This window comes from Mustela erminea, chromosome 14 (assembly GCF_009829155.1).
Source record: "Mustela erminea isolate mMusErm1 chromosome 14, mMusErm1.Pri, whole genome shotgun sequence".
In the NCBI taxonomy this organism is placed as follows: Eukaryota; Metazoa; Chordata; class Mammalia; order Carnivora; family Mustelidae; genus Mustela; species Mustela erminea.
In genome coordinates this window covers 16,517,793-16,534,122 of record NC_045627.1, presented here as the reverse complement: position 1 = coordinate 16,534,122, position 16,330 = coordinate 16,517,793, and the positions used below count along the sequence as shown (strand labels likewise).

The 16,330-nt window shown below is 42.1% G+C and overlaps 1 protein-coding gene across 1 annotated transcript in view; it reads right to left on the bottom strand.

The window, feature by feature from the left end:
* The window catches only part of LOC116573703 (zinc finger protein 25-like), a 33,940-nt gene continuing 17,610 nt past the window's right edge, over window positions 1–16,330 (bottom strand). Inside the window, 6 exon segments of the mRNA XM_032313967.1 lie at window positions 1–1,587; window positions 1,590–1,720; window positions 2,177–2,240; window positions 4,079–4,121; window positions 4,123–4,175; window positions 6,115–6,150. Of these exon segments, the coding sequence (XP_032169858.1) occupies window positions 671–1,587; window positions 1,590–1,720; window positions 2,177–2,240; window positions 4,079–4,121; window positions 4,123–4,175; window positions 6,115–6,150 (1,244 nt within the window). The 3' untranslated portion in view covers window positions 1–670.

Sequence of the window (16,330 nt, the reverse complement as noted above, 5' to 3'; positions counted from 1 at the left end):
AAAAAAAAAAAACAAACCAAAGAAAACTCAAAAAGCAAAGAAAACCCCTCAGAATCTAATTGCTGCAACATGACTTCTGGCGTATCTGTTAACCCCACTCAGTACAGATTCTCCTTGAATTTTTGTCAAGAAACTTGCACATATTTGGAATGCTTGCAAAGGTTCTAGCCTGGTACCGGGGATCTGCAGTTCACGGAAGCAGCACTTCTCGATACAGGCGGTCTATGCAGTTACACCTCTGAGTGCTCCAAGTGCACCTGGTGTCAGCGGTTTCGGAATGCTCAGGAAGGGGACTGATAGGAGCGTCTCAGGTGAGCTTTGGCATCTACCGATGGCTGCCCTGTCAGAAAAATTCCTGATACTCATTTGTTTTTATAGGATTTCTCTCATGTGATTTCTGTGTTGTGCAATTTACTAGGACTTCTGAACGAATGGTCTCCCTCAGATTTTATAATTTGTCGGTTGTCTGGTACTTAGTTAAGTCTGACATGCTGTCAAAATCTCTCCCTTATAGATTTAAAGAATTTCTGTGTCTTTTGTTTTCTGTCAAGGCAGACTGTGACCAAAATTTTCTGAGATAGATGATATTCCTAAGTTTTTTGTCTTGTGTGAATTATCCAATTATCCTAAAGGATTAATTCCAAAAGAAGTTCCCAATACATAGTATTTTTCAGCTGTTTCCTTCTGTGTGTGTCTTCTGATGTGTGGTAAGTTTTGATTTCTGAATAAAAGTTTTCCTACACTCCTGACACTCATAGGGTTTCTCCCCTGTGTGTTTTCTCTCATGTATGATAAAATGTGACTTCTGAGAGAAGGATTTCCCACATTCCTTACATTCATAGGGTTTCTCTCCTGTGTGCATCCTTTGATGTAATCTGAGGACTGAATTCATGGAGAAAGATTTACCACATTCATGACATTCGTAGGGCTTCTCCCCTGTGTGTTTTCTCTGATGTTTAGTGAGGTCTGATTTATAGTAACAGTTTTTTCCACATTTATGACATTCAAAGGGTTTTTCCCCTGTGTGAGTTCGCTGATGTACTGTGAGGGCTGACTTCTGGTAGAAGCATTTCCCACATTCCTTACATCCATAGGGTTTCTCTCCTGTGTGAGTTCTCTGATGAGTTTTGAGGTGTGAATTTCTAGAAAAGAATTTCCCACATTCCTTACATTTGTAAGGTTTCTCCCCCGTATGTGTTCTCTGATGTACTGTGAGGTGTGATTTCTGGGAAAAGGATTTCCTACATTCCGTACATTCATACGGTTTCTCCCCTGTGTGTGTTTTCTGATGTACCATGAGGTATGCCTTAACATAGAAGAACTTCCCACATTCATTACACTCCAAGGGTTTCTCTCCTGTGTGTGTTTTCTGATGTTCTACAAGGTGTGGCTTCTGGCAGAAGGATTTCTCACACTGATTACATTCATAGGGTTTCTCCCCTGCATGAGTCCTCAAATGTCTACTAAGAGATGACAGGTGATAGAAAGTTTTTTTACACTCCTTACATTCATAGGTTTTCTCTCTGGTGGAAGTTTTCTGTTGTACTGTGCGGTCTCCATTTCTAGAACGAGATTCCCTGCATTCCCTGGTTTGTCCTTTGAATGAATATGCTGATGTATTACGAGGATAGACTTCTGGCAGAAGGACTTTCCACATTCGTTGCATTTATGGATTTTCTCTCTGGCTTGAGTTTGCTGGTGTTTTGTGAGTTCTCCATTCCTGGGGAGAAATTTCCAAATTCAGTAATGTCTAAGGCACACTCGCTGAGAAACAATTTCTAGAGACTTTTATGTCTATAGATACAGAATCTATAGAGTAGATTCACAGTTTCTCCACTATGAATGTTCTCTGACACCCACTGTGGTTTACCATTTGGTAGAAGGAACCTTCCCTTGCATTGTATGCACAGAGTCTCTCAAATGCCTGAGACCTATCTACAATGCCTCCCTTACTGTGTACCTCAGAAGAATTAAAAGGCAACTTCAAAGCTGGAATATCTTGGTCCTACATAAGATCTCCATTATGGAAGAGAACTTTCCCATTTGGGCTATATGCTTCGGAATGCACTCCAGTGTTAGTTTTCTCACATTTAGTGTGAATTAGTGTGGTCCCACTTCCAGTACTCGCATTCTTATTACAAGGCTTCTAATCTTAAAATCCAAATCTTGGACTTGCCTTGAATTTTCAGCTCGGATTTCCTGGCATTTCGCTCCTCTGTCATGAATTTTCCAGAGATCTTCTATAAAGAAATCCAAAATTTAGTACTATATAAATCTCAATGTTATTAGTATGGTTGTAGCGTTAATTCTTAGGCTTCAGGCCAATCTCCCCAAATAAAGGAACTCTCAAATGCAAATTTCTTCTAACCCACTGGTTTAGAAAAAACACATAAACATTAAAAACTATGGTACCAGACCCAGGAAGAAACGTAGTTATAAACCCAAGTACTTCTAGCACTTAACAGAAAATATGACTTTAAAAACTTGGGAGGAAAAAGTTAAGGGGTTGGGGAGAATAGGGAGCAGAGAAGAAAGGATCTTTAGAGTGCTGCTGAAGACGACTTTGGGACTCAGAATGCTGTAAGCCCATGACAGACAAGAAAGAGGAAGTCGGATGAAAAGAAAAATTAGTAGACAGCTATGTCTACTGGAATATCAGGGGAAAGATGAAACTGGATGGAAAGCTAACAGGTCTTTGTCGCTCAAAATTAATTTGCTTTGTTATTTTAGCAGACTGTAAACTTCTGCTTGCTTCCCTCTGTACCCGCACACAACAATCCGGATGCCGACGCTAACGGGATTTTCTGGGCACACCGGTTTCCCCGTGTGTGGAGGAACAGTTTCACACTTAGAGCTCTCGCTCTCAGGCTTGGTCTCCTGTTTTCATAGTTTAGTTCCCACCTCTCTGTTTCAATTTACTACATGATCTCTAAAGAATTACTCAACATCATTCTGGAACCCTTACTGACCTTCATATTTATTCATCTTTAAATGCTTGACAGAAACTGAAAGATTATGAGCAGAGGCTTGGGACTGGAATTTCTTAGCATTTGTGGGGAAGACAGAAGATGCTGCTTGATGAGAACCTGGACAAGGCTAACTGGGACACTCAGGAACCAAGATCCTGTGTGTCTCTGGTCTTAGGAAAGGGGGAACCCTTGCAGGAGTTACTGTGAAGGGCACAGAGAAGACAGTGCCTGCCTCTTACTAAAATTCACATTCAGTCTCTCAACAGATACCTAGTGAACAACTACTAGAAACCAGACATTGTTCCTGGTCCCGGCAACAGCTAAGTACACATGTCAGGAGTATAAAAAAAGCATTTACAGAAGCAGAGTGAGATCATCTTAGTAGTCTTTTGGCTTGTTTTTAGCTTTTTAAATCTTCGTGTTACAATACTCCCGAGTAAGGTGTGGTAGATTTTAGAAGGGATAATAATTAATACTTTATGTGAAAGACAAACCACATGTAAAAGGAGGCATCAGCTCTGAAATAATGTAGTTGAGGAAAGGCATAAAGGTTTATAATTTGATATTTCAGAGTTTAAAGAGAAAAAAGGAAGTTAATAAAACCGGTGTTGAAAATAACTGAGGCATCTCATTGTTAGTAAAGGGAGGGAAGGACATTTGGAGAAAAATTTATCATCAGATTTGAGATCACAGTGTTCTAGAATTCCAGTAACTGGGAATTCTAGAAGAAAGATAAAAATCTAAGATGGGGTTGGGCAACAATTAGATTTCATATATAGGAAAGAGAAGTCTATTTTTAAAAGTGTGGCAAAGGAGGAATTTATGTGGAAAAATGAAAACTGGAGGTGTGATTTATGGTACTTGCATATGCAGATCCAAGAATCCTTGGGAGAGAGGAGGAAGCAGGCTCACCTCTGAGCAGAGAGCCCCATGCAGGGCTTGATTCCAGGACCCTGGGATCATGACCTGAGCTGAAGGCAGAGGCTTTAACCCACTTAGCCACCCAGGCACCCCACTATAGGGCATTTTAAAAGATGCCTAAAAATATTTCATAATGCAAAAGGCACCAATCACCTCACTAGCAACAGGCGCCACAGGTCCTCACTCACCCGGGTAATTCCGGTATGGAAATTCCACTTCCAATATCCACGGTTTCTTTTCCTTGTTTCAGCTTGAAGACTGCATTCGACTTATTCACATGGTAACCTATTAATGGGAAAGTGTGTAATACAGATTACTTGAAATTTAAGGGATTCTGAAGGATGAGGAAATGCAGCTTTAGCAGAACAATTGAAGGTCCCACTTAGGCTTGGCAGATGTTCATCTAGTTCTGAGTAGCAATGTTAACAGAGATAAGCATATACTGAGCAATCCTTTATATTATTATCTCCTTAATAACAGGCAATAATTTTACTTAAGACAATTTTTTTTTTAAGAGATAGAGCACAAGTGAACGGTGGTGGGGGAGAGGTGGGAAGGGCAGAGGGAGAGGGAGAATATTTTTTTTGTTTTAAGATTTTATTTATTTACCTGACAGGGAAACAGGACACAAGCAGGCAGAGAGGCAGGGAGAGAGAGAGGGAAGCGGGTCCCCCGCTGAGCAGAAAGACCAATGTGGGGCTCAATCCCAGGACTCTGAGATCATGACCCGAGCTGAAGACAGAGGCTCAACGCACTGAGCCACCCAGGCACCCCCAGAAAGGGAGAATCTTAAGCAGCCTCCATGCTCAGCGATGACACAGGGCTTGATTTCATGACCCTGAGATCAAGACCTGCGCTGAGATTAAAAGTTGGATACTTAACTGACTGAGCCACTCAGAAAGCCCCAGGATATTTTGTTTTAGGTACTGTTTTAAGGACTTTAAAATCACTAATTCATGTACTCTTTTGTAACAACTTTATAAGGTAGAAATTATTTTTATCCCCATTTTACAGACGAGAATACTGAGGCCTAAACCCAGGCAGTCTGGCTCCATGGTCTCTGCTTTCAGCCACTCTACTATGCTATTATAGAGGGAAGAGGAGTAATCTCCACAGAGGCCAATCATCACCTAGTGCCTTTTTCAACAGAGAAGACAATGCAAACAAAATGAATGGGCAAACAAATAAGCGCACAAATTAAACAAGCACACACAGTTTTGTGTAAAACTGATCAGACTTCTGGAACTACAACATGCATACAACATGTATGCTAGGACATGAGGTCTACAAATACCTCTGCAAGTTAAAAAGCCTCTTAGGGTTGAGAAGCTACAACAGGCACCCTCCCTAGCTCAATCTTTCCTACAAATTTCCCTTCTTACACACTCACCTCTACTGAACGAAAAACTCCCCACCCCCTTCTGCGCTCACTAACATCAGCAGCATTAAACCTCAGGCCGCTTCTCCTCAAATTCTGCTCTGGGATAATCCAGTTCTCCGCTCCATTTTCCATGGATAACACTCCGAGTGTTGCAATATGCTGCACGTTAATTCGTCCCATAACATGATCTAGTCCACGATTTGTCGTTTACAACAGCCCATTACAACACCCCATGCTTTCTTCCACCTGGAACCAGAACACAGAAATCTTGAGCAAACGTGCTCCGGGTATTGCCATGGTTACACAGGCGGCGGGTGGTGGTGGTGGTGGTGGTAAGGGGAACGACTGCAGCGGGGACTCTGTGCAGACATCTGCGAAGTTCTAGATACGAGCTAAAATCGAATTGAATTTTCTGTTTAAGGAGATTTGGGACACTTCTTCGTTCATACTATGAAAGATAATATGTGTTTTTAAGCCTTTTTTTCATAGCAGAATCTTTTTGCGTAAGGTTTGAAAGTTGCAAAAATTCCTCCCATCTAGATAGAAATCTTAATTGGTTTCATAGATCGTCCTTCATCTTCTAGAAAGCTGACTGTCTTACACAGTAAAAGGGTACCTGGAGTTTTCCAAATAAGTACTTCTCAGAGACTGATATTTAATTGTGCAAGGCTGAGGTTCAAATATGCTTGGAGAAGTATGTAGGAAAAATTTCAAGCTTGAAACTCCTTCTTGAATAATAAATATAAAAGTGTTACTGGATTATTAATGTGGATGTCAAAGAAAGTTTACTGTTTGATATTTTAGCAATTTGCAAAACTGATCTAAATTCTTTTTTAAACTCACCTAGGGATGCTCCCAAATTGGAACACACAAAGGAGACTGTCAGATAAGGAAGAAATACCAAATAGTAATTATTGCCAAGTTTCAATTCAGTAAAGCTCCAAAAGGACAGAATTCATATGAAGAATACAGGTGAGGTTTTTGGCTTTTACTTTCAGTTGCCCCTCCCCCCTTTTTTTGGCCCCATGAAGCTTGATTCTCTCTCCAATGACAGGAAGGATTCCAGAACTATTGCACACTCAGGTTTAAGGAATACATTTCCCCTTCCCCAAATCCCTCCCTCTCTCCACCCCCGAGCAGCTATCAGGAAATGCCTGAGTGGTAACGCTTTCCTTTTTTTCTGTGAAGGGAAAGCCTTCCTGATCCTTTTTATCAGCAGGAATATCTGACAATGCAGGGATCAGATAATTCCCATTTCTAAATCGGCTAAAATTAACAAGTCAGGAAATGACAGATGCTGGTGAGGATCTGGAGAAAGGGGAACCCTCCTACACTGTTGGTGGGAATGCAAGCTAGTGCAACCACTCTGGAAAACAGCATGGAGGTTCCTCAACAAGTTGAAAATAGAACTACCCTATGACCCAGCAATTGCACTTCTGGGTATATACCCTAAAGATACAAACGTAGTGATCCGAAGGGGCATGTGCACCCAAATGTTTATAGCAGCAATGTCTACAATAGCCAAACTATGGAAAGAACTTAGATGTCCATCACAGATGAATAAATAAAGAAGATGTGGTGGGGCACCTGGGTGGCTCATTGGGTTAAAGCCTCTGCCTTCAGCTCAGGTCATGATCCCAACTTCCTGGAATCGAGCCCCGCATCGGACTCTCTGCTCAGTGGGGAGCCTGCTTCCTCCTCTCTCTCTCTCTGCCTGCCTCTCTGCCTACTTGTGATCTGTCTGTCAAATAAATAAATAAAAATCTTAAAAAAAAAGATGTGGCATATATGTATACAATGGAATACTATGCAGCCATCAAAAGAAATGAAATCTTGCCATTTGTGACGACGTGGATGGAACTAGAGGGTATCATTCTTAGTGAAATAAGTCATTTGGAGAAAGACAACTATCATATGATCTCCCTGATATGAGGAAGTAGAGATGCAACTTGGGGGGCTAGGGGGGTAGGAGAAGAATAAATGAAACAAGATGGGATCGGGAGGGAGACAAACCATAAGTGACTCTTAATCTCACAAAACAAACTGAGGGTTGCTGGGGGGAGGGGGGTTGGGAGAAGGGGGGTGGGTTATGGACATTGGGGAGGGTATGTGCTATGGTGAGTGCTGTGAAGTGTGTAAACCTGGCGACTCACAGACCTGTAGCCCTGGGGATAAAAATACATTATATGTTTATTTAAAAAAAAGATGGAAAAAAAAGTAAGGGAAAGAGTGCTAGTCAAGACTTCTCTTTCAGAATTTGAAGACCAAGAACAGAGGACTTTTGCTTCTATTCTTTCATTTCTGCCTCAAATATGGACGTGATTCTCGGTGGTGCTGAGCAAGCCCACAACGATGAAGCAACAAGAATGGGATGGAAGCCAATGTGCTAAGAAATAGTACATGTAAAGATGAGGGGCGCCTGGGTAGCTCAGTCGTTAAGTGTCTGCCTTTGGCTCAGGTCATGATCCCAGCGTCCTGGGAATGAGCCCTCCATCGGGCTCTCTGCTCAGTGGGAAGCCTGCTTCTCCCTCTCCTACTCCCCCTGCTTGTGTTCCCTCTCTCGCTGTGTCTCTGTCAAATAGATAAATATTTTTTAAAAAGTTTAAAGATGAAAAAGGACATTTGCCCCTGATGCCAGCGTTGAGCTGGTCATTAAAAATCCACACCTGCTTTCCTATAGACTTTATATTTGAGACAAGTAAGCACTCATTATCTAGCCCATTAACAGGGTATTGTATTACTACAGTTGAATACATTCACTGTGAATATAGCTATAAATCAACATCTCAGACTGGGCTATTTGACTTACAATGTTTGTGTTGGCTACTTAGATGATGCTGAAAACACCCAGTCCACAAACAAGAAAGCAGACCCACACGTGCACCCTTCTCCTACAGATCATTAATGAATAATATGAACAATATGAATAATATGGGGATATTTAAAACATTTTTCCATACGAGTCTCTGTTGTAGACTTCACCGAACATTTTAAAATTTCAGTGTAAAAATCTCCCCATTGTAACCTTAAGATTCTTAAACTATTTCCTTAAATAGAAGTCTCCATGTGTGTAGGTTTAATGAGTCTTTACTTTGTGCTAGGCTCTGTGCTGAGTATGGAGAATCAGAAATGACAAGACAGTAGGCCGCCTGATGAAACCCAGGCTAACCGGGGATATGAAAATGGAAAGAGTTACATATTAAAATGTTGGGGGCAACTTTTGCCTGTAGGAGACAGGAAAGATGCGAGAGAGGAGAAAAGAAAGGGACGTCTAGCTGGGGCGGTGACCTATAGGAAGAAGAGCACTCACCTGTCTTGCACTAAAAACTGCCCTCCCCTGCCCTCTGAGCAGGAAAGGGGGAGCAGGAGAAGCTAAGAAGGAGCCGACTAGAGAGAAAAGGAAGCATCATGTGTGCAGAGAGGGAGTCACAAAAAAACGGCCCAGTGTGCTGTGGGGAGTAAGGGGGCTTGCAGAGCAGGCAGGATGATTTGAGAGGAGACCAGAGCAGGTGCCAGGGCAGATCATGGTAAATTGCTTACAGTTTATCCTATAGACAATGCAAAACAACAGGTCTTTTACCAGTGGAGAGATAGGCTCAGATTTCAGATAACTCATCATTTCAGTATTTTTCTGTAATGTAAATATAATACATAGCCAGGTGGATGTTTAAACAATACACAAGTATATGAAAATGGAGGATTTCCTTGCCTTCCTACCTATCCTCTCTCAGAAGAGCTCCTAGTACTATTTGGTGTATATTCTTCTGGACTTTTTCTTTTTTGTGCATACTGTACCATCTATTTTATCTATTTATTCCTTTGCTTGCATCTGTCTCTGTCTCCCTGTATCTGTTTGTATATGTGTATATATCTCTCTATATATAAATATAGAGAGATATGGATATAGGTATATAGATAAATATACAAAGATAAATATAGACATTTATCTTTTTAACAAAGATAGAAACACCAAGAAAGATAAAATGACAAACACAGGATATATTAGTAGCATACGATTTTGCCCAAGAGTATATTGTTGATATCCTTCCCTGCCAGCACATGCAGATTTATCTCATCAATTTCTTTTTAAAGATTTTATTTATTTATTTGAGAGAGACAGAGAGAGTGTGAGAGAGAGCATGAGATGGGAGAAGGTCAGAGGGAGAAGCAGACTCCCCATGGAGCTGTGAGCCTGATGTGGGACTCAATCCCAGGACTCCAGGATCATGACATGAGCCAAAGGAAGTTGCTTAACCAACTGGGCCACCCAGGTGCCCCTATCTTATTATCCTTAATATACATACTGTAATCTATGCCAGGGATTGGCAACCTTCAGGCCTAGGGGCCAAATCAGCATGTCTCTGTTTTTGCAAATAAAGTTTTATTGGAACACAGTCATGCTCATTATTTTATGGATCATCTTTTTGGCCACTTTTTTGTTTTTTTCATTAAGATTTGATTTATTTATTTGCTTTAGAGAAAGAGAGAGAGAGAGAGAGAATGCATGAGTCCAACAAGGGAGGGGCAGAGTGAGAGAGAGACTCCTAAGCAGACTCCATGCCAATCACAGACCCCGATGTGGGGCTACATCCCACCGTCCCAAGATCATGACCTGAGTTGAAACCAAGAGTCAGAGGCTTAACCAACTGAGCTACCCAAAGGCGCCCATCATTGTGGCTGCTTTCCTGATGTAAGAGCAGAGTCAAGTAATCATGGCAGAGATCATATAGCATGAAACCCCTAAAATATGACTATTTAGCTCTTTACAGAAAAAGTTTGCTGATTTCTGGTAAAGTAGGTAGGCATTAGAAAAAATGTCATTTTTTCCATATGATAGACACTTAAGTCACCCAATTGTTTTGTCACAAATAAAATGGGAACAAATGTTTGGATACATACATCCATACCCTTATGTGTGAGGAGAATCTTCTAGAAGTGGATTTGCTGTATGAACAGATTATCGTTAAGGTTTGTTTTGTTTTGTTTTTGGGAAAGAATCCTGGTAGCAGTGTGTAGGGGAGTCTGAGTAAAGAATCTTAGGACAAATGGATCAATTAGGAGGCTGTTCTTATCATCCAGGCCAGAGATGAGGAAAGCCCGAAGGTGAGAATGGGCAGAAGTGTTAGAACTGAAGCAAGAAATACCAAGAAGGCCACACTGGATAAAGTCAAGGTCGAAGGGGTGTTGTAAGTGCTTCTGGGTTTAAAATGCTCCTGAAATCACAAGGTGCGTAACTCACCCCCCAGAAGAAGAATAAACAACAACAGAAATGTGAAGTTAAGGCAACATATTTTCCTGAACATCACTTTTATGACACAGCCATGTGAAACTCACACATGCACTTTCATTTTGTGACAAGCAAGATCATGAACTAAGATTTGTGATTCTTTGTATTACCAAAGTCAGCTATTTAAACCCAACAGTTCCTTGTGTGGCCATCTAAAGCCTGCTGTCTTTCCACCTTCCTGCCCATTGTGAGCCTTCCCTCAGGTCCCCTAGGCAGCCATCTTCATTACAATGCTTTCCCTCATGCACGGAAAGGTGGGTAACACACTCCTGAGGCTAACATCCCTGAGTCCCTCAAATTGAGATTACTGAGATGTTTATTCAGGTGCCTTTTTCTGCATCACATTTTCATAGGAAATCACGTGTTTCCTGTGTATATCCTCATACCACAAGTTAAACATATTTTCGTATTTTGTTAAAATTATTTCTTTCACTTGATGGCCATTTTTCACAAAGAATTAAATTTTCTATGTCATAGGCATTACTGATTACACTCAGATCACCAGAGGACTACAAAGTCATATGGATACAGAGAGACACTGGTACCGTCTAGGTTCACCCACGGCCTTTGGAACCATTCGGATCTAGGTGCCACGAACTTTCATTGAATCTGAGAGGAACCACATGTGGCCAAAATAAAAATTACTAAATCCGAAAATGCCATGGGGGTCAGCTGTACCCTCCAAGCATGTTCAACATATTTTAATACAGAGCTTTTGTGACTATTGATGAGGGAGCAGGAGGCTGGCTGAGGACAAAGTAAAAGCTGGCATCTTGCACCCCCTCTTCACCTGCTCCCCTCCATATGTGTAGCATTCCTCAGGCACCCCTGATCGCCATAAAACGATAAATAGTTAACTTGCAGGGATCGCAATCCTGCAGAACAGGAATCTCCCTTGCTCTACAGATGTCCTAGAGACCTAAACAGGGAGGTTACCTTATCAATAGCACAAATTTCCAGAGGCAAATAACTCTTGGTTCCTGAAGCCCTAATGTCTCCCTCCCACCATAAACTGGAGGAGGCTGAGGTAGAAGGGAATGTAAATGATAGCCGGATCATAATACCCCACCAAGAATCTCCCAACTATCTTGACGTTAATGCCTGACCTAAAGACGACACTGATAAAGCCATAAGGGCAAGGACTCCCCCCGGCACCTTGTAGGCCCTCCCTAACATGTGAGAACTCTGTTGAAACCTCCCATCCCTTCACCACCTCCCCCCAACTGCAAGGTATATAACATGCCTACCCTCACAACCCGGGGCAGCAGCTCTTCGTGCCCACGGGTCCTGTCCCCGTGCTTTAATAAACCACCATTTTGCACCAACGACGTCTTAAGAATTCTTTCTTTAGTCGTCGGCTCCGAACCTCCTCACCCCACCGAACCTGACTTAGGTTCAAGAACTTCATCAACTATTAAACCAGAATGCTCTAAAATCCAAAAACCACTTTATTTTTTTTAAATTTTTTTTTAAATCAAAAAACACTTTAAAAATGAGTTGATACTGGGACGCCTATGTGGCTCAGTCATTTAGCATCTGTCTTCGGCTCAGGTCATGATCCCAGGAACCTGGGATTGAGCCCTGCCTTGGGCTCCCTGCTCGGTGGGGATCCTGCTTCTCCCTCTACCACTCCCCCTGTTTGTGTTCTCTCTCTCGCTGTGTCTCTCTGTCAAATAAATGAATAAAATCTTAAAAAAAAATGAGGCGATAGATACCACATTTGTGGTTTGTTTGCTGTTTATCATGGCAATTTTTAAGAGAAAAGGAGGTGCCATAAGAGACAGAATCTGATCAAAAGAAAGCTAAATGTCCAAAAGAATAGGTAAACTGAAAACAAATGATTCTAGATCCTGAGGAGGAAAAAGTGATGGAATGACGGAATGATCTAGAAAGAGAAGAGCTACAGCAGCAAAGCTGACAGCAAAATTTCATGATTCCTCTTGGAACATGGGGTTTATACAACTGTTCTACATACTGAATAGGTCAGCAATCATACAACCAGACTTTCCATTTGAAAGCAAAGATCCTGTGGCTGTCTCTGTCTGGGAGAACCAGAGTTCTTAGCTCTGGCTGACAAAAGAGCGACATAGATGCATTTGCTTGAGACTTCTGAGATCATATCCAGGGGAACTAGGGGCTAGGACAAACAAAGCCCCCCCACCCTTTTTAAAAGATTTTATTTATTTATTTTTCAGAGATCACAAGCAGGCAGAGAGGCAGGCAGAGAGAGAGGAGGAAGCAGGCTCTCCACCGAGCAGAGAGCCTGATGCAGGGCTCGATCCCAAGGACCCGAAGGCAGAGGCTTTAACCCACTGAGCCACCCAGGTGCCCCAACAAAGCCCTTTCTAATGGCCACCCAAGGGTGCCACATGCAGGTGGTAATTCAGAGTGCCCTTTGCTACTGACTGTCCCAGATCTCCCCCTCTGGAATGATCCAAGTCCTCACCACTCCCCGCCCCCCCCCCATAAAATAGCTGAATTGAAGAAGAAATTCAGAACACTGATGTGTAAAATCATGCAGGACACGTTCTGGGGAGAAAAAAAAAATCACTGATCTTCTGGCCTGGCCCCCATGGAGAAGTCGGGAAAGGCCAGAGTTCTAATGCAGGAAAATGTTCAATCTGGAAAATGTTCTGACCCTAAACAAGCAATTTCCACAAGATCTAAGGATTTCACTAAAGGAAGCATCAGATACAGGAAAAAAAACAAGAATTCAATACTACTAACAAAAGCTTAGAACAAACAGTTACCCCCTCTATTTCTCGCTGCATGTTTTTTTATTTTTATTTTATTTATTTATTTTTTAAGATTTTATTTATTTATTTGACAGACAGAGATCACAAGCAGGCAGAGAGGCAGGCGGAGAGAGTGAGGAGGAAGCAGGCTTCTTGCTGGGCAGAGAGCCCGATGCGGGGCTCGATCCCAGGACCCTGAGATCATGACCTGAGCCGAAGGCAGAGGCTTTAACCCACTAAGCCACCCAGTCGCCCCCGTTTTTTTATTTTTAAACTTACATTTAGAATTCATTTCATCCTGCCCTGCAGTGGATTTTTTACATGTATTTTCAGCAGGCTGAGCTCTCCTTGAAGGCACAAGTCCCACTTTATTCATCCTTGTCTCCCCCTCATGCCCCTCCATCCTTTCCCAACTCCAGTAACCACGAGGCATCGTAACGGTCATATAATTTTACCCCCTTCTGACTGCTGCCAAGTCTTTGTTTCAGTATTTTCCAGAAAAGGCATTCCCTTGAAACAACCTGATGGAAAGCAATACTTTGAAAGTGAACACTGATCCTGAGGTATGCTTTATGAGAAAATAATTTCTGCAGCCAAACAGATTTGAAAGATGGGATATATGCTCTTCTCCTCTCAGTTCCCAATGTACATGAGCAAGTTCAAGGCTCCAAGAAGACCTGTAAGAAGATCAGTTCAGTCCTGCTTAGCCCCGTCTTCCCTGTTTTGCTAAGAGTACGTTTTTTGTTTTAATCATATCTATAGAAATACTCTGGAAATACTGCACTCTAGAACTTTGCTACTTGTGGTGAGTGTGCTAAGTGTGGTCCCCATGGTCACCAGCACGGACATCACCACGGAGCCTGTCAGAAACACCCCCAGTGATTCACACACATTAGTGTTTGTAAACACTACAGAACACACCTAAGGAAGCTCTGGTGTCCTGGATAGGGCGTTAGCCTGGGAACCAGATAGATCCATCTGATTCCATCAATTACAAATCACATGCTCTCCTGCAAAAAAATACACATCTTGTGTGGTCATGGCAAACGTAATACATAAATCACCAAGCCCATGATAATCAATAAATAATAGGAATTAATAGTATTCCTGCTCAACAAATGTCAAGCAAAACCACAAATAACATTAAGCGTTTACTGTAGCCTAAAGTTGAAGAGGGTAATGTTTGAAACTCCTCTCTTTGCAGTATTGGTAGTCTACATTGACTTATGATGCAGCATTGGTAGTCTACATTAACCTTGGTTATTCATCGTGGGTTTCAGTAACCCTTGGTGAGACCGTGTGCTGTGACACATGTACTTTTTTCCTTCCTGTTTTCTCTGCATTTTATTTTCTCTGTAGGACAACATGACTATTTGGTGATAAGCTCTCAGAATTCCAGTTATTTATACAAGCCTTTTCTTCTTTCTTCCTCTCTCCCATTTCTGGCATCGCTTTTTGTTAAGAAAATACTCATTTTATTCAGTTTATTGCATCACTAGTTTGATTCGACCCCTTCCAAATTTGACCATATAAATGCATACCGGATATACTCCCTGCTTGAGGGTCATTCTACCACGTTTCATACGGCCTTATACCAAATAAAGTGGGTGAAAGTCAGAAGCTGGGCTCTTCCCCACAAAGCCACTTTTGGTAAGAAACCTTCAATTTTTATGACCACCTTGACACCCGTGACACCAAGATTAAACTGCTGGTCTTTTATCCTCAAAATGTGTCTTCCGTTTATTCCTGTCAAATGCCAGATTGTCAAAATAAAGTCTGCATAGGCTTCTACTGTCTGTTGCTATAAACAGTTAGCATCACAAACATCATAACTAGAAAATAATAAAGCATTAACCGCACCTGACCCTGAACAGGACCTATTGCCATAGGGATGCCGACTTAAACAAACAGCCAGTGAGGCCCAGGGGCCAGTGGCAAAGGGACCTTTGGGTTTCCTGGGAGGCAATGGAGAGCAATGAGGAGGACAGAGATGGATTCCCAGGCTTCGTGAATAGAGAGAGACCTATAAAGAGGTTTGCTGGCTTCCACTGTGAAAGACCAACAGGACAGAACAGTGGCGACATTAGTACCTTCCAGAACATTCCGAGTGAGGCACCCTGTGTGTGATACAGTACCCTCATCTCTAGAATGAGGGAATAAAATGATCTCCGGGTCTCTTTCATTTACAGACTGTTATAAGTTTATGTTTCCAGACAGACCTAGGAATTCCTCCCCCCCGCCAACCCCGGAATTTCCCGAGCTGCAGAGCATGGTAAAATGACAGAAAAGGCTTTCTAGGGTCATATAATTTCACACCAGTGGTGGTCAGTCAACTGAATGACCAAATTCCTTCACATGATCGCACTTGTTATCCCACAAAAGGCAATTTTAGGCTCACGGGACAAGACTTTTGGATAGTAACTATGTGGAGTATGTCTTTACCTGTTCGGGATTTGTCAAGCCAGGAGATAAATATGAGGAGAAGTGGCTACAGAACAGCCTCTCTTTGCCAAAAATATTCTATTGAGTTAACGAAGCCTAATTTATCAACCTATTATGCTGTCGTCAGACACTCCCAAGCCAGCAAAATTCTCTTCGGTGAAGAAAAACTGCAGGCACACACAGAAAGGACAGGAAAGGACTCTGAGAAGTGGGGTTCCCACAGCAGCTGCACGAAACCCCTCGGGTCCAGAACGTATTCCACTGACCCATCTGTCCCAGACCCAAGTCTCATGTCCGATCCACACCTAGGAGCAGCTGATCTGCTCCGGGGACTCCCAGAGAAAGCATCCACCTTGGGTGGACACTCACTCGCGGTCCATCTACCAAACAGCCTCTGTGCTAATTCCCTCCTCTTTCCCTTCTGTTCTCACGGATAGTCTGCTTACAAAGCATAATTCTTCCAAGTCCACATCAATTTCATTATCCTTTTTTGGGTCCAAATCTTCAACATGAAATTCAAGGGACCCTGTCATTAACTTAACATTCTTTTTGTTTGTTTTGGTTTTTGTTTGTTTGTTTTTCAAGATTTATTGAT